Source organism: Myotis daubentonii, chromosome 8 (assembly GCF_963259705.1).
Source record: "Myotis daubentonii chromosome 8, mMyoDau2.1, whole genome shotgun sequence".
Taxonomy (NCBI): domain Eukaryota; kingdom Metazoa; phylum Chordata; class Mammalia; order Chiroptera; family Vespertilionidae; genus Myotis; species Myotis daubentonii.
In genome coordinates, this window is record NC_081847.1 from 59002310 (window position 1) to 59025593 (window position 23284).

Sequence of the window (23284 nt, forward strand, 5' to 3'; positions counted from 1 at the left end):
CCTGATTTTTCACCCTCTATGGCTATAATTGATTTGAGACTTAATAAGTCCATATCTTTTACTCTGCCTTCATATATTTGAAAGGTACGCTCTTTTAAACAAAAAGGAGATAAAAATCTACACTTATATGAATACTATTCTGATTGTACTTTTAGGAAACAAGTTATCGTTAGGCTTAAGAGCAAATGAAGAAGGATCCACTTAACTCCCAGCTGATATTGGTTGGGTATGTGACAAATCCATGCATATCACAAGATGAGAGAGGCTTTTGTGTTCCTACAGCTTGCTTTTTAGATGAAGTCAGGGCACGGATCTTCGGAGCAGTTAGAAGTAAGATACTACAAATGCCCAGGACAAAGGAATACAGAATCTAGCCTCTGGTTTTGGAGAGAAAGTAGGGTGCAGAACTAATGCATACATTTTACACTTATAGTCACCTACCTCTGTTATAAGCAGGGTACATATACCGTCCTTAAAGTCATGCTTTTCATCCACCGATATCTCCCTTTCATCTTTATACCACAAAATATGGGTCTCCTTCTTAATATTTGCCACCTAGAAGAAAAACCATAATTACACTTCTTGTAATAAGGGAATGCAACTCTTATGAGTAGTTGTTAATGTGGCCTCAGATAGAAGGAAAAGCACTAACCTTAGAGTTAGAAGATGCTAAAGGAATTAATTCAAAGCAATTTTAACTGGTAAAGAGTTTAGAATAAAGTGAATACAAATGGATAAACCTAAATCAGTAGCATCTTTATTTCCAGCAGTAAAACTTGACTTTAATAGTTCTAGTGGACAAGAAAAGAAAAAATAGATACATACACACTAACATACAGACAGACTTAAATGAAAATAAAGATCTGAAAACCACAGGAAGACAAATCCTATCAGATTAAAGTATGGTCTATGTCACATGATAAAACAAATGGCTTATCAAAAGAACAGAACAAGTAAGCCTCGAAATATAGATCTAAATATTTTTAAAAAGATAAATGAAGCTTTGCAAAGAAATTTGGAGGGGGATTATGTTTAAATTTTTAAAAATAAGATTACAAATTTTCATCTGTTTGTTTATAGTTATATTTCCTCTTTGGGGAATTGTAAATACATTTGTCCAGTTATTCAGCTAATCATCTCACTATACATACATCTAATCATTATGTTGTACACTTTAAACTTCTGGGTTATATGTCAATTATAACTCATTAAAAACAAGGTTATTCAAGTTTTAAAACGTTAAAGCATTTTGGTTAATAAAATAAGAACCAACACTGGTAACAACATAGTAAAACCAATACAAATGCTCTTTACGATCCTGTAAACTGGTTTCTGAATTATAGAACGTGTGTTGCTAGGCGACATTGCTTACAATAGAAAGTACCCCTGATTGGAGAGCTGCATCCATCCCTCCCAGGACTGGAAATGGACCCCATAGCTTTGGGTTTCCCCGAGTGTACTGATTCTTGTAACTTGTGCATGTCCCTTGTGGGGACCCTGGAAGCTCTGTCTAGGGAGTTGTTACAAGGGGTATGGGCGCCTTGGGGAGTGAGGAATTTTAAAAGCTACGGTGTTTCCTATACCTGACCAAAGTGGATCTTATCTCCTTGCAACTGAGCTGTCATCTGGAGGTGGCGCTTCCAATATGCACTCCTACAGGAGAGGAATGCCCCGTACCGCCCTGCAGGAAACCTGGGGTTCTTACCCTATATTCTTTTGAATAGACTAGTTCCAAGTGGGGCCCATGATAGTCCCATGAGTCTGAATGTTTGGCTACACATACTGCACTAACTATAATGAATATGTAATTGCTAAATGTACATAAATTGCTATAATAATGCAACAAAGAGCTATGAAAGGACAGAGGGAGGTTCATTCTACCTAGACTGAGAAGGTGAAGGCTTTATGGAAGAGATGACTGACATGGGCCTTGAGAAAAGATTTTATCAGAGAAAGTGAAAGAAGGCAGCCATTCCAGACATTGTAACAACATCAATACAGTATTATAAATATTCAGAACCTCTTTCTAGGCTCCCCTTGATTGTCCAGAATCAGGGTAAGAGGCTAATTCTCCTGAGGAAAGCCATCAGATGGAACACTAGAGCTCACTGCCCAGAAGGCTACTGCAATAGGTAGCACAGAAAGAAGGAAGATGGACATGTGGGCCTCCCTGGTTTATGGGGTAGGCAGTGTGCAGGAGAAAGTCAGTAGGGGGCAACATGGAAGTGGACAGCTAGGAGAAGAGGTAGTGAGGGTTTTAGCTGCTGCCTGAGAAATTGTTTTTTAAGCTTTGCCATTTCCTGAGAGGATAAAACCTAGAATTTATTTTTCTTATACGTTTATGGTAGACTGCTGTTTCTTTAAATTTCATCAGACATAGAAGAGACTGGGGCACTTGGATTCTGGCTTTTATATGACAACTACATGCCAAATGCCAAAGCTTCACTTCTAGCTTGGAGCACCTGTTCACCATCACAACCTTCACACTTCAACTTCATCCAGCAGAGTTCCTTATCCAAAACATTTTGATGACTCACTCAGCTGAACACCATGTGCTAAGGTACAAAATAATTCAGGACGCAATGTGAATTGTTTCTTCTAAATCTTTCCAAAGGCCTAATTAAACACTTGATTCTGGGCTGCAAACACTTTACCTCTCCCTCATGGCAGCATGGTGGTCTCAAAACCAGTAGCAGAGCTGGCCAATATACAAAAGTATTATCGTACTAGTCACACAATTTAGATAGGAAATTGCTAAATTTTCATGGAAAGCAGTGTAGCTAGAATGATTCTGGAATAGATCTACCACTTAAAATGTAGATTTGACCTAAAACGAAGACAATGTGAGATTCTTCTGAGATTAGTAATTTAAAAATAAAGGGGGGGTGTTGAACAGGTGGAGCACAGAGGCTTTTGAGAGCAGTCAAAATACTTTGTACGATACTATAATGGTGGACACATGTCATTTATACAGTTGTCCATGCCCACAGAATGTACAACATCAAGAGTGAAGCCTAATGTAAACTACAGACCGTGGGTGATAATGATGGGTCGGTGCAGGCTCATCAGTTGTAACACATGAACCACTCTGGTGGGGGATGTTGTCATTGGGGAAGCTGTGCATGTGTGGGGACAGGGGGTTATATGGGAAATCTCTGTACCTTCCCTTCAATTTACTGTGAACTGAAAGCTGCTCTGAAAAAAAGTCTTACTTAAAAGCACACACAGAATAGTCTGTCCTTATTGACTAGGGTGTGGGTAATGAATAAGAATGATCATGTTGCCTTCCCATATTTTTATGTTGTTTTATGTTAAATGTTTCTTACAAACCAACCATTACAGTAACATTCAGCAGTAAGGATGTGTTGCTTATCCTTTGGTTCAAATGGAGGAAATGAAAAGTTGATCTTCCTCTTTTCATATTCTATTTTATCTTTATTTCCCTTGTTTCAAATGTTAAAAATTTATCTACTTCTTACCTTACACTTCAATAGTACATTACATTCACCAGTCACTTCCCAGCTCAAATACTCAGCAAAATGTGGACCTAGAAAATATTAATAATATCAGTGATCACCCTATTAGTCATGAAAGCAAAAATCAAAGCTCATTCTTTTTTTTTTTTAATCCTCACCCAAGGATGTTTTTATTGATTTAAAAAAATTTTTTTAGAGAGAGACAGGAAGGGAAAGAGAGAGAGAAACATGAATGTGTGAGAGAAACATTAATCAGTTGCCTCCCATACTCGCCTGACCAGGATCATAACTGCAACCCAGGCATAGGCCCTGACTGGGAATCAAACCTGCAACATTTTGGTGTTTAGACAATGCTCCAACCATGAAAGCTCATTCTTAAAATTCTAATGTGATTTATATTTGAAGTGAATTTTTTAAAATTCAAGATTCTGTTTTTAAACATTTTAGATGAATATCTATTTAATAATAAATATTTTCAATTATTTTTTATTTGTAGCCGTATTAACATAAGTAGTAACATTGATTTTAATTTGTTGTATAAATAATCTTGGAATATTTTGTTCAAGAAACTGAAGCTATTTCTTTACTCACTGATTGTTTTTACCTTGTTTCCTGATCCATTCTTGCCTCTGGAATTCAGCTTCTTTCTGGAGATTTTTATAAACTAGAAATTGAAAAACAAGAAAGTAAGAAACTGAGTGGAGTGGTATAAATGTGCATGACAGTCACTGTGCTAAGTGGTTTATGTTCATTATTATAACATTCGTACATCATGACCACTTTATTCATTTTCAGCCTTCATAGATGAAGAAATAGGCTTGGAAAGGTTAAGCAATTTGTTCAAGGTCATGGAGCTAGGAAATAGTGAAATAGTACTGGATATTGGAAGTGAAGAGAGCAGGCCACCCTCCCATTGCTTTGTTAAATGCCACATTTTAAATCTTGATGGTTCCCACAGTGGTTTATGGCAGCTGAAATACAATCGGATGTATGATTAATTAATGAGGTATGCTCTACTTTTGCATATTTTTCTTCTTAATTTAAGCAATTTAAGATAAGCACACATCATAAGATAGTATCACAGTTTGTTTCTGAGACACATATACAATCCTGGTTGTACTGCAATGTCTTCACTTTACTACTTTTAGTAGTAAATATTTGTTTATAGATGAGATAATTTATATACAGTTCTGCCTGTAGGCCAGGGATAAATTTGGTATTCTTTGAAATTAACTTTCACTTCTATGTAATGAAGTACTATGGAAAGTATTAACTGAGAATTGTATTTCAAGCAAGGGAATCCAAACAAGAACAATTCCTACTACCTTCCACATGACCACTTTTGTGCCATTTTCATTAAAGGGAGTAGCAAAGAATCCTGGTTAATGTTCCACAGAGTTCTTACCATCTCCAATGAGAACAAGAGTAGAATGGCCAGTTGCTCTTCCATCTTGAAGCTGGAAAGTATATGTTCCCTCATCCTCATCCAGGAGCTTGTCCATGAACATTTCAATTATACCAGTGTTTCGGTCAATATGCATCTTATATTTCTTCAATGTGAAAAGGAAAAAAGAGAAATTAATGAGGTAGATACAATGACAATAAGCCTGATAAAAGAAATACCAACTCCAAAGAATCATAATTTTAATAAAATTTCTTGTTAACACTTTTTTTAGATGAGCACATTTTCAAAATCTTGTACCCAGGAAAAGTAAAATATTATGTGGAATATATGACTGTGACCAGAAATGATTACTAAAAGACTGAAATTTAATTTTTAAATATAGAGTTTTGTTATCCCAAGTCACAAAATGTTATCCAAAAGTTGTTTTTAGCTAATCTCTTCACCTTCTTTCATAACAAACATATATGCATAACCCATGGTCACAGACAACAGTGTGGTGATGACCAGAGGGAAGGGGGGAAAGAGGGGGTGGGTGGGGACATCCACAATAGGGTCAACAATAAAAATAAAGAATAATTAATTAATTAATTAGAAAGTCCAACATCTCCAAATTTAATTACCCACTGTTAATTATAGCGGCATCCAATACATCATGTGAGTAAAAAAAGTTGTTCTTAGATTTCCATTTACATTCCAGATTACATTTGTTTTAATTACCAGAATAATGCAAAATTAATTATAGGCAGTATGAGGGAAGTATTTGTCTCATTATTGCTATATCCCTAGTATCTAGCACATGCATGGTATGTAGCAGGCAATGAATTAATATGAGAAAAAAAATGCTTCCAAAGCATTTGAAATCCATTGGCTCCTAATGAAATTGCCCTGTTAGACTATGCTTATTTTATCCTGTTGCTTGGGAAACTGTTTTTTTTTTCAGTGTAAAGATAAATCTTAGCCCTTGGGCAAGTTCCATAATGAATTTGAATTAATAAGTTTTTCTATAAAGTGCCCATGAAGACTCAGGTCTGGGATCAACTCTGTGGTGCAATTCAGGTCCTGGAGCCTTCCCCAAGGAAGCCAGTCTCCAATTGAGATCACTTTTGGCTTAGCTTTCTTCTACCTTCCTTGTTTCCCTGACCCTCTACTCCTGAGAGTACTTCCCCGTAAATCACTTGAAACTCTACTTCAGAATCTCCTTCTAGAAAACCTGACCTAAGACAGCATTTTCCACCCAATAAAACAGTATGATTAGAGCCTAATGCAATGACAATAAACTGTGTGTGCATGCAGCAACATGTAAACGTGTGTGAGCACATGACAGGGAGTGGGTCTCTGCACACATGTGCACGAGTGTTCCCTCAATGGCTGTGGTGGCACAGAGTGATGCCAACAAAGTTTTTCCTTCCTTTCCACTGGCCACAGCAGTTTATGAGAACATTTGAAAACAGGGAAGAGATGGGCCATGGTGGACCCGTATCTACACACAATTACTGTATGAGTTGAAAAGGAATAAAATGCATACCCATCTGCTCATTATAATACTCATTCTTCCCCTCACTAATGACCCCTCAAATGTTTCAAAAACATATCTTGATCAGAGGAGAATAGGTTGTTAATAGTGGCCACAAACCATATCTCTCCCCTGTCTTTTCAGTCTCCCATTTACACCCCTGGTAACACAGGTGAGAGCCAGGGCCCCTAAACCCATGTTCTTCAGCCCCACCAGGCCCTGGCCGGATCCTGGCTCTACTGATGTCTGGAGAGGACAAACAAAGCACAGATGTTGTCATTCTTTCTATGGAAACTATGCTTATGTTAAAAGCGAAGAAGTAAATATAGATATACACAATCACCTATGTAAATAAGATACGAATGGACATATACACACAGATGTATAGAAAAAGACCAAAAAGTACATACCAATATGTACATCAAAAAGTTGTAAAAATTTGTGACTTGTTCTTTCTAAGTCTTTAAAGTTTTCTACAATAAGGATGTATTGCATTTTTAACCAGAAAAACAATAAATATATTTTACTGCAGTTTTTTTCTGAGCCATTGAAACAATTGAGGCCATTTCCTCCATATAAAGAACCAAGTCCCTGCTGGGGGTTCTGATGTGAGTATGTGAGTTTGGGTCACGGTGCTGGCTCCTCTGCCTTCTAAAGGGACCAGCTCTATTTCATGGGTGATTAAACTTCCTGATTTGCCCGAGACAGTTGTGTTTTATGACTCTCGTCCTGGGAAAATTACTAGTATCCTCTTTCATTCTCAAAAGTGCTCCACTTTGGATAGTATGAGACAATCAATTTATGTTTTTCTCTGCATTTTTTTACATGTGAAATTTAGACTCCCCACCCCACACCTAGTGGTTTTCATAACAACTTACCTGCATTCTAATAGGCTCCCCCAGCACATTCTATAATAATATGTTTAGAAATCTAGAAGTGTAAAACCTACCGGCCCTTCAAAAATTTCCTTTTCATTAAATACGTAGTTGACTTTGGCATTGCCAGACAGCTTCTCAGCCTGCATCCAAAACCGGACCTGACCTTTCTCCAAAATTTCAACTGCCAAATCTGATTTAACTGCGACAGCTATGACAAATAGAAATAATAATTATATTGGTAACCAATTTTATTGACAGATTCTTCCAACAAGTGAAAACACACTCAATGGAAATGGCAATGGAGCACCTTGCTTCTTGAAAAGCCTGGAGGCAGTGAGAGTGTTGGAGGGAAAGCATAGCATGGAAGGATGGAAGACCTGGGTTCTAATCTGACTGTCACTCTGGGCAAGTCATTTGCCTTCTCTGAGGCGTAGATGTCTCCACTGTAAAAATGCAGAGGATGAACTTGCACCCTGAGGTCCTTCAGTTAACCTTTGTGACTCTCTACTGTGGCTTTGGTTATGTATACCTGGTATGTAGGGATGAAAACAAAGTGCGATGAAAAGAGTCTTGGGCTGGCCCCAGGAGAGCTGGAGCCTAGTCCAAGGTCAGCTACTAACAAGCTGTGATATGAAGCAGGCCATTTTGTATATCTGGGCCTCATTCAATTCATTTATAAATGAATGAAATTGAACTGAAAGTCCTAATTAATCAAGATATTCTCCTGTTTCACCATTCTGTGATCTTAGAGTTACTTCAAAATATTTGGAAAGGAGTTCAATTTTATTTTTTCAACAATTTATCTCCCTCTGGAGGTTATTTAAAATGTTTTTAAAAATAAATTTTAAAAAGAATTAATTTTAATTATATATATAAGATGAACCTAGCTTGTCATTTAAACCCTACCTAACCCCCATGGTATACCAGTTCAAGTTCTCAGACCAAGCAAAAAATTTCAGAGGCAAATAGTGAGTCACTATTGAGAAGCTACATTAAAATACCACATGGATTACCTCACAAAGAAAGTGAAAGAACCATGTATCTCTGATTTACACTTGTATCACTTAAGCCATTTGACTCTGAGTGAAATTTTAAAAGTTGGCTGACATCTCTTAAAACTAGTTTCTAAATTTCCTGTAATGTGAAAATGTTCTCGACAAAGCCTCCTTCAGTTAATAGTTCTGTACTAGAGGTGGCTCCAGGGCACACTTTGCAGGAAAAGCATGGTTGTTTCTCAAAGTTTAGTAGTCCTTCTACTTCCTTTAGGAGAAATCTTCACCCTTAAACCTATCTCACAATTTTATGTAGCACTACTACATTTTAAATTATAAGCTTCTTAAACTTGTACCAAATGCATATTAATATTTATTTGTATTTATCCTAAAACTACCCTTTTCAAGCTTTAAGGGATGCCTTTTATTCGCGCTTTTATATTCACTGTAAAACTCAGTTGTTCCAATACAAAGCTAAAAAGAGGCTTAGACCAAACCTCTACCTTCCATACAATTTTAAAATATATATAACTGTTAAGACACCACTCATGGTATTATGTTTCCAGTTTTATGGTGACTAAGCATACAAAGAGAAATGGTTTTCCCCTGGAATTCAGAAAGTCTGCGTCCTACATTTACACCTTCCTATGCTGCTTTGCTGAACAAAGTTGGTTTTGAGAACATTACAGCTGAGGCCAATAGTCATCAACCTCATCTATCAAGTACCATGATCAATCATTCCTTAGGAATGGAAAAGATACCAGGAAATTGATTTTAGAGCATCAGTTTTTTAAAAATTGCGGTCTCATTTGAGAATTTCAGGAAAGCCATACACCCTCTCCCTAGAAAAATGCACATATACAAAGTTTTGTCTATAATCTGGGTCACAGTATCGTTTCCTGGTTCTGAAATTCCCTTAGTAGTGAAGGAGTTATAGTTTAGGGATTAATGAGTTTAAAAAAATCGTGATGTAAAAGAGTGAGTATATGAAATACCTTTCTATTTGTTTTCTCAAACTCTAGGGTGTAACTTTCTGGATAAGTCCCTATTTTGGTCAATAGGTACCAATGACAAGAGATCTTATCAGGCCAGTGGAACTTTCCGAGTGTCATTTCAGACTTCTTTCTCTTTTAGGTGTCAAATGTGAAATGTAATCTTTTATGTGGAAAATGTTTTATTGGAAGGTTTGTAGATAGTTCAGAGAAATTCTTTTTCTGACCAAGGCATCTTTGACTTATTTTTCAGGACTTTAAAGTGATCGGCAGGTAATATCTTTATTTAGAGGTATGATTCTTCTATTAAGTGCCAAAATTAAGTTGATTAGGAGATTACTTTGCCTAAAAGACACAGGAATTAATGTGCCCAGAAAAAAATAAATAAATATATGATTCTAAAATGTGTAGGCAAAAAGAGAACTTAATTATGCAGCTGTTATGCCTATGTAATCTGCCACTTCTCTATGAAACAGAGCATGAAATATGGTTCCTATGTTAGTATTCTCTTCAGCTCTTGAGAACAATGACAAAGATAAAAGCAGCACTTCTAGAAAGTGCATCTGTAGCTATCAAGCTATGTTCCATTATTTGTTCTCTAGAGCCTCTTTTCTTAATCCTGTCAGAGCTGTTATCTGCCCTATTCCAGAAGTCACCACCTAGTAGGATTGCTAAACTGGGAAAGTGTTGTGGACACTTACTTGGGAACTTGTGCTCTTGGCTGAGAGCAAGTAAACGTTTCAACTCTGTAGGGAGAAAAAAAGAACAATTAAACCTTGAATTACTAAAACAAACGTCACTTGATGATAGAACATTGAGAACTCAAAGCAGCTTGGACTTGTGAATGAGCTGGCTTTAAACTTACCTTCCTCATCTATCAAGTAGCTTGCTGCTATTCCATCAGTTTCCGTTACATCACAGGAGTAAATGCCCAAGTCTTCCATCCCGAGTTCTTTGAAGGTAATTTTTGTCCTTAAGAACAGAATATTTTTGTAATAAATGACTCCACATGGCATCTGGGGACCTGGGTCCTGCATTGTTTCTAGGCATTTGCACATGCTACCCCCTTCCTTTGGAGTCCTTAGTGACCTAGTCATTCTTGCTGTTTCTCCAAGTCTTTCCTGACATTTTCCTAGGGGTGATGGTGATCGGAGTGGGGAGCTAGTACAAATTTCCCATCCCCAAGCTATGCTCCATACCTATACACATGTCAAATAAAGACAATTTTAGCTGATCAGCCCTTGCTAGGGAGCCTGGTTCCCCCCTCTGGCCTCCCCGCAACAGGGCAGAACCTGCTGTTGGTAATTCTGGTGCCTGAGTTGTCATCCCCTGAACTTCCCTTTTTGAGGCAATCAAACATTCATTGGTAGTGCCTATTTCATTATCTCTATGACTCTACTGTGTGCTTTTAGGAAGGAGATCTATTTTGCTTACTGTTGTATCCTCCAGCATCCAGTGCCTCCTCTGGCACATAATATGTGCTTAATAAGTATCTGTGGAATGAATCGGTCAGTGGTCTAGTCCACTGTGTTTTCTAACTTTGGTGAGTCATATTGCTAGACAGTGACTAAGATGAACCAAGTATTCAAATGTTAGTCAAGCGCACAAAGTGGAAGAAAAACTTACAGTTTGATTATCTTTTCTTGGGCCAATGTATGTTTTACTTCAAGGACTTTACAGCATAGCAACAGTAAAATGTCTTTTAATTATATTCTTGCCATTCTCTAACAAAATTATTATTTTTTAATTTTTGATATATATTGGGGTACTTTATAATAGAAATAATACTTGGGAATATTTTGCAATCCAGTGTGATTGGTATTATAAAGATATACACCTGGATAAGTAAGGCAAAGTAAAAAGAAAACTCAGACTCTTGGGGCTAAAAGGATTAGATCATAAAATCAATCTCCTTCACTCTCACCCATTCTACAGAAAAGTAATTGGAGGTTCGTGGAAATTAAAAACTGCTCCAGGTCACACAGCCAGCTCCTGGCAGAGCTGGAACTAGAACTCATCTATTCTGTGCTTCCCACATAGAGTTCTTTCCAGTGCATTACTGTGTCACTCACAAGTGGTGGTGAAAAAGGCAGAGCAGATTATACCTACCCCGTTTAATTTACCCTAACTTGAATTGGCAACCAGCAAGTTCTTCCTTGCTCCCTCCCCATAAGTATCCTCACCATTACTTTAAGATTTCAAAATCTGTAGAATAATGAGAATCATTTTTAAAGCTTACTTTTATGTCAATTAAAGCTCTTCTAATACCATAAATGAGATAGCACTTTAAATGAAATAATGTGAAAAGTACTTTATAAGGATTTCTTTGTTGTTGTTTTTTGTTAATTCTCACCCATGGATATTTTTTCCTTTGCTGTTTTTAGAAAGAGTGAAAGGGAGGGAGTGACGGGGAGACACACACACACACATCGATGGTTGCCTCCCGCATGCACCCCAACCAGGGCCAGGGATTGAACCTGCAACCCAGGTACATGCTCTTGACCTATTGACTGGGAATTGAACCTGGTATCCTTTGCTGCATGGGCTGACACTCTAACCACTTAGAAAAACCAGCCAGGGCAACGTTTGTTATTTTTTAAGGTTTATACTGATTATTACTTTTTATATTACATACCAGATATAATATTTGTGATTCATCTCTTTATACTATTTGAAATGGAAAGCAAAGAGCTTACTTCACCCTTCGATTATGAAAAGGAAACCCATGATTATAACTGAAACAGTCCGTACTTGTTTCCTTTGCTTTCAACTTCCAAACGTGCGGAGTCCTCAGTGGCTACATAATCTTTGGACCAGGTGAACTCAGAATTTGGAGCCATCTGATCACACTCAAAGTTCAAGGAAATGATTCCATCATCATTCACACTTACAACAAGCTCTTTGGTTCCTAGAAGAAAAAGAAGAAGAAGAAAGAGGCACTGATATTTTCTGGTAAAAATCGACCAAGAATTCCTTTATATCCTTTGCTTTAGCCTTAAAGCAGGGCTTTGAGCTTGTGCAGGGAAAAGCCCCAACTGCTCACTGTGACTGACGTTTTGTTCTACAATTCAACTTTTATACTGTAACAGGGAATTAAATAAAAGTGGCATGTTTGGCCAGGGCTGAATAAAAACTAGGTGATGTGACTGATGGCTCAGTTTTGGGAGTGGGTTGATCATAAATAAGGAGAGAAAGGCAGCATTGGGAAAAAGGAAAGTTGAATGATCCTCATCAGGACTTAATTCATGACTTTGTGTTAGAACACCTATATCCAACTCATCATCAGTAAAGGATAGATAAGAGATAAGAAAACCAAAGAGAAATTGAAGGGGAGAAAGTAGAGGCGCTAAGAATTGTCTATAGTCACATGTTCAAATTTTGTAGATCATTTAAGAATGGAGAAATAGATGAAAACTTGTTCCGCTGATCAGGCAACCATAAATCAATCTGAAGATGCCCCTCTGAATGGGAACAACAGCAACTTAGAAATGACTGTTATGAAACTGTATGGAAATTTAAATGGAAACAAATTTCAAGAGACCCATATGTTTCAAGATTGGCATTTAGAATTTAAAAGAAAACAATTCTGTTCATGTTTTGACTTCTTTTATTTTTGAGAGTTATACTAAATTGCACCTGCATGTAATATAGCAATTCAAAGAGAGTTTGTACAGCATGTAAAATGTTCACATCTACATCTAAATCCAGTTTGAAAGGTAAAATGCTCTTTTTAAATTGACATGCATTCAATTACCAGTCTAAACGTGGTGTGTTTCCATGTATCAGAAAAAATACATATTTGATCTCAAAAGGTGCAACTTTATTTTTTAAAAGCACAAAATCTTTTCCAATAGATACTTCCCAAGGGATCGAAGGTTTTCTCTTTATACGGTATCATAAGATACCCCGCATCCTGGCCTACTGTCAGGGGAAAAAATTGCAAAATGTCATTCAAGGGAAGGCCAAAAGAATATGAGTGCCCAAAGAGTGAGTGGTGGCCTGAGGCTCCTAAGCCTGGCAGTTATCTAATTTGTGTCCTTGCTGATGGCAGTGTGTGCTTCAATTATAAATGTCTAAAAAGTGATTTTTAACACATGGGAAGCTTAGGGAAGACTAGGTTTAGGAGATTTTAAAAATGACTTTTTAAACAACAAACAGGGTTAATTTCATATTTGGCTATATGGTAAAAGGAAATACGATCAATTAAAGAGTTATTTCTTAAGTGAAATGTCTACCATGTATTACTTTTAAGGGGCTGTGTCTACTCCATTGGACAGTGCAGACCATGTGTTACTTCTATTCCCAGTAACACACGACTAATCCTTACAATCCATTGTTGTATAACAAATAGTGAACAAGTACTGTACTTAAAACCTAAGAAAAGACTAACACCTAAATGTGTTGAGGTTTAGGCAGCTATAAGACAGTTAGCATGACTGAGTCACAGTGAGAATGTAAATCGGAAATATTCTATATGTATTGTTATGAAGAGGGAAAGAAAGCAATGGAAGTTATCTAAACCTTTCTTGCTATTTGTATAAAGCCCATTTTGAAGGCACGGCAATTGTTCATATTAATCATTCATTGCTTATCTGTAATCCCTTTTAAAAGGAAGTGAATCACCCATATGATTGCTGTTTATTATATTAGAGGTACGCCTTAGGTTTACAACAGAAAAAATATTGCTTAGGTTAAGAATCTTGTTTTTTACTAAGTCAAACATTTGACTTTTCTGGCAAAGGAGTCACAAAACTTAAAAACTAGAAACAATTTAATTAGCTTAGCCTTTCTCTCAATTCCATAGATAACCTTTTCGCTCTAATACTTCACCCATCTGGAATATTGCCCAAAACCAAGAAGTAAGGAAAACAAGCCTCTAAGAGCTAGTGCTGATGTGACAAAGTCCACACATTAGTAGTATTTCTGGAAACTCACTGGAGAACTCCATAGGTTGTCACTTGGAATCTATACTTAGCTTGAGATGATTCTAACAAGCCTCATTGTTAGAATCTCAGTAGATTAAATTCCCCAAAGAGAGAGAAGTAAGATGCTACTATTAACAGGCACACTGAGAATAAGGAACATGACAGCAGGAGAGGAGACAGAAAACTAAAAAGCAGGCCCAAAGACATTATAGCAAGTTTTAGATTAAAATTTGTAATTTAAAAATAAGTGATTGTCGGGAGAGTCAGAAGATGTAATGTCAACAAGTACATAAGAGTTTTTCTCATCTGTGAAGCTTTTCTTGATCAATCGGGTCAAATCAGCACATTGTAGACAATATAGTGGATCAGAAAGAAAGGCATGAATATTTCTTCAATTTGTGCACAAAATTGTGGCTCTGATGAGTGCTATTGGTTGATTTATTTAAACTATATTTAACACTTCAGTTTTAAAAATCAAATACTTATTAAGATGAGTATTTCATTAGATTTTCACTTTTCAAAAACTTCACTGGTTGATTATTTTATTGAGTATAGGGTTAAATTCTACAAGAGTAGGGATTTTTTCTTCCATATTTTCCATATGTATTTATATGTGCCAGGGATTGGATTGAAAAAAACAGATTTAAAAGAAAAATGTCAGTTTAGAATTGCAACATTTACTTATTGGAACTTGTTTTCAAAACTTGAGTGTAAAAGTAAAATTTTGATAGATAAAATGAAAGTCACAATAAAGAAAACGTTCTAGGCACAGTGGGTTTCCTACTTAATTTTATACTCAGAATGCAAAGTTTGGTTTCCTCTTTGACAAATCAATGTTGTTGTCAACTTGTTACAAGACAGCTCCCTGAGTGTGTGTGGAGGGCTCTCCCCTTCTCTATGGCTCTTGTCACTCTCATGAGAGGAATTCAGGCGAATGACATAAAGCAGCATCGAAGCAAGGCAAGTGAATTTATTAAAGAAGCAAAGCAAGCCAATTTATTAAAAATATACTTGGCATAAAGCACACGTGGGCAACTCAGCTAGGCTGAGTGTGCCCTCCTGTGGAGGTTCAAGGGGTCTTACAACCTTCCCTTCTATAGGTTTCAAAGTCCCCTGCCGGATATCTTGGGTAGCAGACTAGGTTTCGAAGTTCTCGTCTACATTGTTGGGGCTTATCTTGGAATGTTTGTACATACATCTGGTTATCTTGTTCTAAGCCGGCTGAGTTATTTGCTTAGTGGGTGAAATAAAATTCCCACTTCTTTCCCCCTTCCCCACTTTGCTGCCCTAGCAGCTATCTATCCTGCCTAACATTCCTCAAGTGATATTTGCCCTTGGGTTTAGCTGGCACAAATGTCATTAATTGGATCTTTGTTCTCTATTTTCCCAGAACAGGGTGATTTAAGCTATGTATTATCTGGTTAGGGCGGAGAGGTATAAACAATTTGCTCTCAAGTGTCCTTGGTTGGGGAAGATAAGGTCTTTTGATTCACAAGCTGCCTGTAAGCTCTCCAAACTGTTTGGCCTTGTTTAATTTTCTTGTCTCAGTTTTCCCATTCCACTTGCCCAGGAATTTTTCTAGTTTCTTACTATCCTGCCACAAACTGGCCAAAAATAATATAATCAGAATCTCAAAACTTTGAAAAATCAAATTTACTGAAAATAATTGCAATATTAGTTATTTAAGCATATTTCTTGAACTCCAACAATTCTCATTAGAAAGTAATGTTTAGTTAGAATAACTTAATACTGTATTGTAGAGAAAGAATGCAGTTTCAATACTATCTCTGTGCAAACATAAGACAATGTTATTGGGTTATTGTCTTAAAAATGGTCAGTGCAAAATGAATGGTCAATGCTACAAGCTTGTTGCCTATTTGTCACATGAATTACAATGCTGATGCTATCAGACTCTTTAGGCTTTTCAAATTAAAAAAGTTCTGTTATTAAGTTTTAATTAATTTGTTAACATAATTCTTTGAATAAAGGTGCTATTTTTTTATTTTTTTAAAATATATTTTTATTGATTTCAGAGAGGAAGGGAGAGGGAGAGGGAGTGGGAGAGAAACATCAATGATGATGAGAGAGAATTATTGATTGGCTGCCTCCTGCATGCTCCCTATTGTGGATGGAGCCCAAAACCCAGGCACATGCCCTGACCAGGAATCAAGCTGTAACCTCTGGGTTCATAGGTTGACACTCAATCACTAAGCCATGCTGACCAGGCAATAAAGGTGTTTTTAAAGAGTGACTTAGTAGACCAAGTATTTTACAATAATACCTAGAATGAGAAATTGGAGTTGCATTTGGAAAAAAAGGTAGACCCTTCTTGCATTCTGGGTATTTTTGGAAATACTTTAGAACTATTTGAAACAACAAAGAATAAATTAGAAGAGTTCAAAACAAAAGACATTTCTTGGAAAATTTTAAAGTAGACTAAAAATTTAAAAAATGAGCTCAGAGTTTTTTGTATCTGAAAAGGAAAGACATGTTGGATTGTAGATTTCTCTTTGTATAATAAAGACAGTGTATATGTTAATCTGGAAGGACCAATTTTTCCACATATTAAAATCTCAGAGAAGTTAATTAGTAAGATTCTTTAAATAAAGGGGTACTGGATGCAGAGTGGGCAAAAAATTCTATTCCAATTTTACAAAAGATATATAATACACTATTCAAATGAATGGTTCTTTTTATAAACACTTAATGGAAAAAAAAGTGAATTAATGTAATCAGTTACAAGTAATACTGGGCTCCCCTATATTTAAGAGGAGGACCGCTGGCTGACCCACCACTTTGCTTCCATATTGCAGCCCCTATTGATGCTTCTCTCCCAACTTCTCTTCCAGCTTCATGACCAGGGTGTTCATTACAAGGTATCTAGGGTTCAGTATACATGCTGTGGCTTCAAACCAGAGTCACATTCACTGACCTAAACATGGTAGTCATTCATTAGTTTTTCATTTAATAAGTGACTACTATACACCAGGTACGAGGCTCTCGGCTTATAGAAAGTAAAGACAGTTTCTATTTTGAAGGAGGCCATAGTTTACAAGCCAGTTTCATGCTATAATGTTTACCCAAGGAGTTAAACAAACAAGCAAACAAACAAACAAAAATGAAACTGTGCCCAGGCTCAGTACTGGAGATTCTGATATAATGGCCTGGAATGGAGTCTGGAATGCAGGCAGTATTTTCAGAAAGTATTTGCATGAAGGTTGGGAAGTACTGTTTTAATGGATGAAAGAGACCAGTGATTAAGCAAATACAAGTGCAGTTTTCTAAATCAGTTGACCTAATCTTTAATAGTAAGCCTGGCTTCCTCCTTCAGAATCCTTCAAGACCACCATTAGGCCACTGAGCACATATTTACATTCTCAGCCCTACCATGTTCTATGACTAACCAGTTTTTAGAAACTGGGATTGGTTAGTGGGATGTCAGCCCAATCCCAGATCATTATTTCATCTGGTGCTGTGTTCTTCTAACCTGCCTTGCTCTAGGTGACCACGTCCTAATTTCCAGTAATCCAGTTTCTGCTTGGGACTCTGCCTTGTGTCTGGGTTCTTTTGCCCATCACCTGAAGCCTCCTGCCCAGTGCTGTTTCTCTGCTAAGAATAGCTGTAGCCTGTACTGCCAGTTATTTGTTGCCCTCCAGATCACCTGCCACACCTTGGCAGGTCTCTTTCTTGTCTCCCGTCTGATCTGGCTCACCTTGCTTCCATCTCCATCTCACCCCAGGCCTGATGTAATCAACCCAGATACTGTTCGATAAATATCAAATATCAAGAATAGAAGTGCCTGTCATGTACCAACAAATATACACTAAATAATTTTCAGCTTATTTTTCTTGTAAGTATTTTTTAGCTAATAGATTTCTTGGTAGAACATGGCACAATCCATTTTCTAGATCCTCATTACTATTAGATTTTGTGGCAGTGGCTGAGCTATTTCTACTGGCATCTTAGTTGACATCAAAGGGATACCCGTGACCCTACAAACCCAGTGGATTAGGTTAACTTTTAAGTGGAATTCAAATTACACTTGAGGTGTCCTATTAGATGTATTCAAGGTTTGCTGTTTCATGATAAGCTTGATTTTCTATCAGAAATTTTAATAATGCATTCCAAAAGAAGTCGTTGTTCTGAAATAACAATGTGGGTTTTATATCCCAAATCTTGAAATTGATAACATGCTCCCCACCTCTTCCCATCCATTCTAACATAAAATAAAAATCTGGTTAAAAGTAATATATTAGCATTTAACAAAATTAACAAATACAGACAACCTTATGCTACATATAAATTTTTACAAGGAGTTATAAAACTTTAATACCTAGCTCATGGCCTTTTCAGCTATAGGAAATATTTTATGAACATCTATCTAGCTCTCACATGTTGTAAACTCTGGCTTTTCCACCAGATCATAAGCCTAGTATACATGACAAATGCTACATTACTCTACTTCTGGTGTCCACACCACATCTCAGAAAACACATGTTGCAAGAATGAATGTGCCTGCTACATACGGAACAAGTCCAAGTGTCTCCTGGGTCTTGGTGCTTCTTCATGGCAAAACATTTTGACTTTGTGCACCCCAGGATTCTTTTCTAGGCTGGGATCCAGTGGTTCCCAAGTGGGGTTAATCTGGTGCTATTTTGTGATAATGTCTGTAGCTGTTGTTTGAAGTTACATTCTGGGGATGGAATGGCCATACCAAAATGACTTTTGGTGCCTATTCCAAATCAATGAGACAAAACTCTACCCAGGAGCCCACCAGCAGATCCTTTTTTGGTGGTAAATTTTTCATAGTGAAGGCTTCATTACGGCATGCATGGTCACCTACCACTCTGAAGCTATTGATGAGAAAATAATAAATCAATTTAAGCTTTCTTCAGCCAATCGGATTTGGACTCTGGTGCTTAAAGTGACTAGATTAAGAGTTTAATTTACCCATGACTAGATTAAGAGTTTACTTTTATAGTAGTTTCAATGTTCTGCTTACAGGGATAGACTCTGTAGTTGAGTCCTTTTACGTGTCCATTTGCCACCTTATATTTCCTCCTAGTTGGCACATGAAGGATCTGATTTCTATAGGAATATGTGTGCTGGTGTCTTTGTGTATTCCCTTTTACTTGGCATATATGTTCCTAGCATTTTTTCTGTTTTCTTGTGAAATTTTGCAAAGGGGACTTATAGAGGTATGGCACTCTCACCAGCACACTTACCACACTTTGTTATAAGAAGGTCACTTCTGTACCACCTAGCTCTAGAGAGAAGTAATAAGAATAGTTGAAAGCAGGTTATGAATAATAGGATGAAAGGGACAAATACTTCCTTCAAAGGGTACATTTGAGGTACTCTCCATATAACAAAGTGAGAGCAGAGTTTTCTGTGTTTACATTGCTTTCTCATCATAAAAATAAATACTACATTATTTATCTGCTCTTTATTTCCATCTGAAAATAAGGATAAATTAAAGTGTAACTGCTTGGATTAGAATGAATATAAACTTAACATAACTGGTTAATATTTTTTATCCTCTCTCATTTCTAGTGCTTTCTCTTATGCAACTTTAATGAACTGAAATATATAACACTGAAAAGTGACAGAGGTTAAATGACAAAGCAAACAATTATCATATATTGATTTGAAACTATTTGCACAGTGAACACTATAGACTTTGTTCCCATAACAAAGGGAAAGACTGTCTTGTCTAGTCCAATCATAACAGCTCTTAAAACTGTGAAGTGAGGGCTTCCTCAACTCTATAGATCATTCAGTCAGACCTGCTGTTAGTTTAACCCAGGGGTTAGCAAACTATGGCCTGTGGGCTAAATATGGCCCATTGCCTCTTTTTTTATGGCCTGCAAGCTAAACATGATTTTCACATTTTTAAACAGTTTAAAAAAATCAAAAGAAGATTAATATTCCAGGACATGTGAAATTATTGAAAATTCGAATTTCACAATGTATATAATACATTGTATTATATAATGCATATAATGCGCACAAGAAAGTTTTCTTGGAACATAGCCATGCTTACTAATTTATGCATTGTCTATGGCTGCTTTTGAATATTGCAACAGGAACCAGGTGGCCATAGAGTAAAAAATATTTACTATCTTGTCCTTCACAGGAAAAGTTTGCTGACCCCTGGTTTAAACTAATTTAAAAATCTTGCTATTGTTTAAGAATTGTGATTGCTAACTGCTGTTCTAGCTTTCCCTATGACTGGAAAAACATTCTTGTGGATTTTATGACCATGGTATAATAGGAATAATGTCCCAGGAATGTAGGCTTCAAACAAATGAGTCCAGGACTCATAATTTGATCAAGAACATCCCTGTTTTTAGGTATGAACCAGAATAGCCCTGGACCATCTCAAACCTGGCTCAGCCCTGTACTGAGGCTCCTATGATGTGGTAAATGACTATCATGCCTAAGGTAATACTTATCAACTATTCAGATACATATATATTGATGATTTTGAAAACTAGGGAAAGCGCAGAAAGTTAGGTTGAATGTTACTTTGGTATCTTACACATGAAAGAGCAAAAGCCCACCTGGTCGAGTTTCTGCCACAACAGGCCCAGCAAGGTCGGACGGCTTGCCAACTCCAGCCTGGTTTATGGCTCGGACGCGGAACACATAGCTGACACCCTCCTGGAGGCCTTGCACCTGGAAGAAACAGGTATAAATACAATGGGCATTTTGTGTCACTTACACATAAGTGCTCTTCCTCTGTAATAACAATTTATAGTTGACCCTTGAACAACATAGATTTGAACTGCATGGATCAATTATGCGGAAAGTTTTTCTTTCTTTTGAAAAAAACTATATTGAATTTATGATTGGTTAATAAATTATATAGGTTTTAAGTATACAATTCTACAATACATCATCTATATATTGTATTGTGTGTTCTCCATCCAAAGTTAAGTCTCTTTCCATCACCATTTATCCCCTCTTTGCCTTCTTCTATCTCCCCCCATACCCCTTTCCCTATGGTAGTCACCATATTGTTGTCTATGTTTATGAGTGTTTGGGGTTTGTTTTGGGTTTTTTTTTGCTTAATTCCTTCACCTTTTTCACCCAGCTCCCCAACCCTTCTACCCTCTGATGGCTGTTTCTATTTTTTGTTTGCTTATTTTGTTCATTAGATTACACATATAAGTGAAATCATATGGTATTTGTCTTTCTCTAACTGGCGTATTTCACTTAGCATAATACTCTCCAGGTCAATCCATGCTGTTGCAAAAGATAAGATTTCTTTCTTTTTTTACAGTAGTATTCCATTGTCTAAATGCACCGCTGCTTTTTTATCCACTTATCTACTGATGGGCACTTGGGCTTCTTCCAATACATAGCTATTGTAAATCACACTGCAATGAACATAGGGGTGCATATATTCTTTTGAGTTAGTGTTTTGAATTTCTTCAGATACATTCCTAGAAGTGGAATTGCTGGGTCATAAGGCAGTTCCATTTTTAATTTTTTGAGGAACCTCCATACTGTTTTCCACAGTGGCTACACCAATCTGCATTCCAACAGTGTACAAGGGTTTCCTTTTATCCACATCCCGGCCAACACTTGTTTGTTGATTTATTGATGACAGCCATTCTGACTGGTGTGAGGTAATATCTCCTTGTGGTTTTAATTTGCATTTCTCTGATGATTAGTGACATTGAGCATCTTTTCATGTGTCTATTGGCCATCTGTATGTCCTCTTTGGAGATCCTTTGCCCATTTTTTTAATTGGATTGTTTGTTTTCTTGGTGTTGAGTTGTATAAGTTCTTTGTAAATTTTGGATATTAATCCTTTATCAGATGTATCACTGATGAATGTGTTCTCTCATTCAGTGGGTTGTCTTTTCATTTTGTTGTTGGTTTCCTTTTCTGTGCAAAAGTTTTTAATTTGATGTAGTCCCATTTATTTATTTATTTTCTTTGTTTCCCTTGCCCAAGGAAATATATCAGGAAAAGTATAAATGTCTGAGATTTTCCTGTCTATGTTTTCTTCTAAGATTTTTATGGTTCCAAGTCTTACATTTAAGTCTTTAGTCCATTTTGAATTTTTTTCTTGTATGGTGTAAGAAGATTCTGTAGTTTCTTTCCTTTTTTTTCCTTTTATTTCCTTTCCTTTCTTTCCTTTCCTTCCCTTCCCTTCCCTTCCCTTCCCTTCCCTTTCCTTTCCTTTTCTTCCCTTTCCTTTTCTTTTCTTTCCTTTTCTTTTTTGCATGTACCTGTCCAATTTCCCCAGCACCATTTATTGACTGTCTTTACCCCATTGTGTGTTCTTGCCCCCTTTGTCAAATATTAATTGACCATAGATGTATGGATTTATTTCTGGACTCTCTATTCTGTTCCATTGATCTGTGTGCCTCTTTTTGTGCCAATCATAGGCTGTTTTGATTACTATGGCCTTATAATATAGTTTGATATCAGGTAATGTGATACCTCCAACTTTGTTTTTCTTTCTCCAGATTGCTGAGGCTATTTGGGGTGTTTTGTGGTTCCATACACATTTTGGGAATATTTGCTCTACTTTTGTGAAATATGTCATTGGTATCTTGATAGGGGAATTGCATTGAATCTATAGATTGCTTTCTTTGGGTAGTATGGACATTTAAATAATCTCAATTATTCTTATTCATGAACAGAGTATTTGACTTCACTTGTTTATATCTTCTTCAATTTCTTTCTTCAGTATCTCATAATTTTCCAAGTATAGGTCTTATACATCCTTGGTTATATTTATTCCTGGGTATATTTTTGATGAAATTATATATGGGATTGTTTTCTTAGTTTCTTTTTCTTTTTAAAATTATACATGGGATTGTTTTCTTAGTTTCTTAATAATAGTTCATTATTGGTGTATAAATATGCCACTTATTTCTGGATATTAATTTTGTATCCTGCTACTTTACTGAATTCATTTATCAATTCCAGTTGTCTTTTGGTGGAGCCTTTAGAGTTTTCTATATACAGTTTCATATCACCTGCAAATAATGACAGTTTTACTTCTTCCTTTTCAATTCGGATGCCTCTTATTTCTTCTTCTTGTCTGATTGCTATGGCTAATATTTCCAGTACAATGTTGAAT

General features: G+C 36.6%; 1 protein-coding gene across 2 annotated transcripts in view; it reads right to left on the bottom strand.

Annotated features, from left to right (window-relative positions):
• MYOM1 (myomesin 1) overlaps positions 1–23284 on the bottom strand; it is a 132046-nt gene that overhangs the window by 15107 nt on the left and 93655 nt on the right. For both annotated transcript variants that reach the window (XM_059706538.1, XM_059706539.1), the window contains 9 exons: positions 20745–20859; positions 12008–12164; positions 10122–10228; positions 9958–10002; positions 7344–7480; positions 4882–5026; positions 4081–4140; positions 3480–3547; positions 442–555 (listed from right to left, as the gene is read on the bottom strand). In XM_059706538.1, the coding sequence (XP_059562521.1) occupies positions 442–555; positions 3480–3547; positions 4081–4140; positions 4882–5026; positions 7344–7480; positions 9958–10002; positions 10122–10228; positions 12008–12164; positions 20745–20859 (948 nt within the window). The remainder of the gene's footprint in view (positions 1–441; positions 556–3479; positions 3548–4080; positions 4141–4881; positions 5027–7343; positions 7481–9957; positions 10003–10121; positions 10229–12007; positions 12165–20744; positions 20860–23284) is intronic.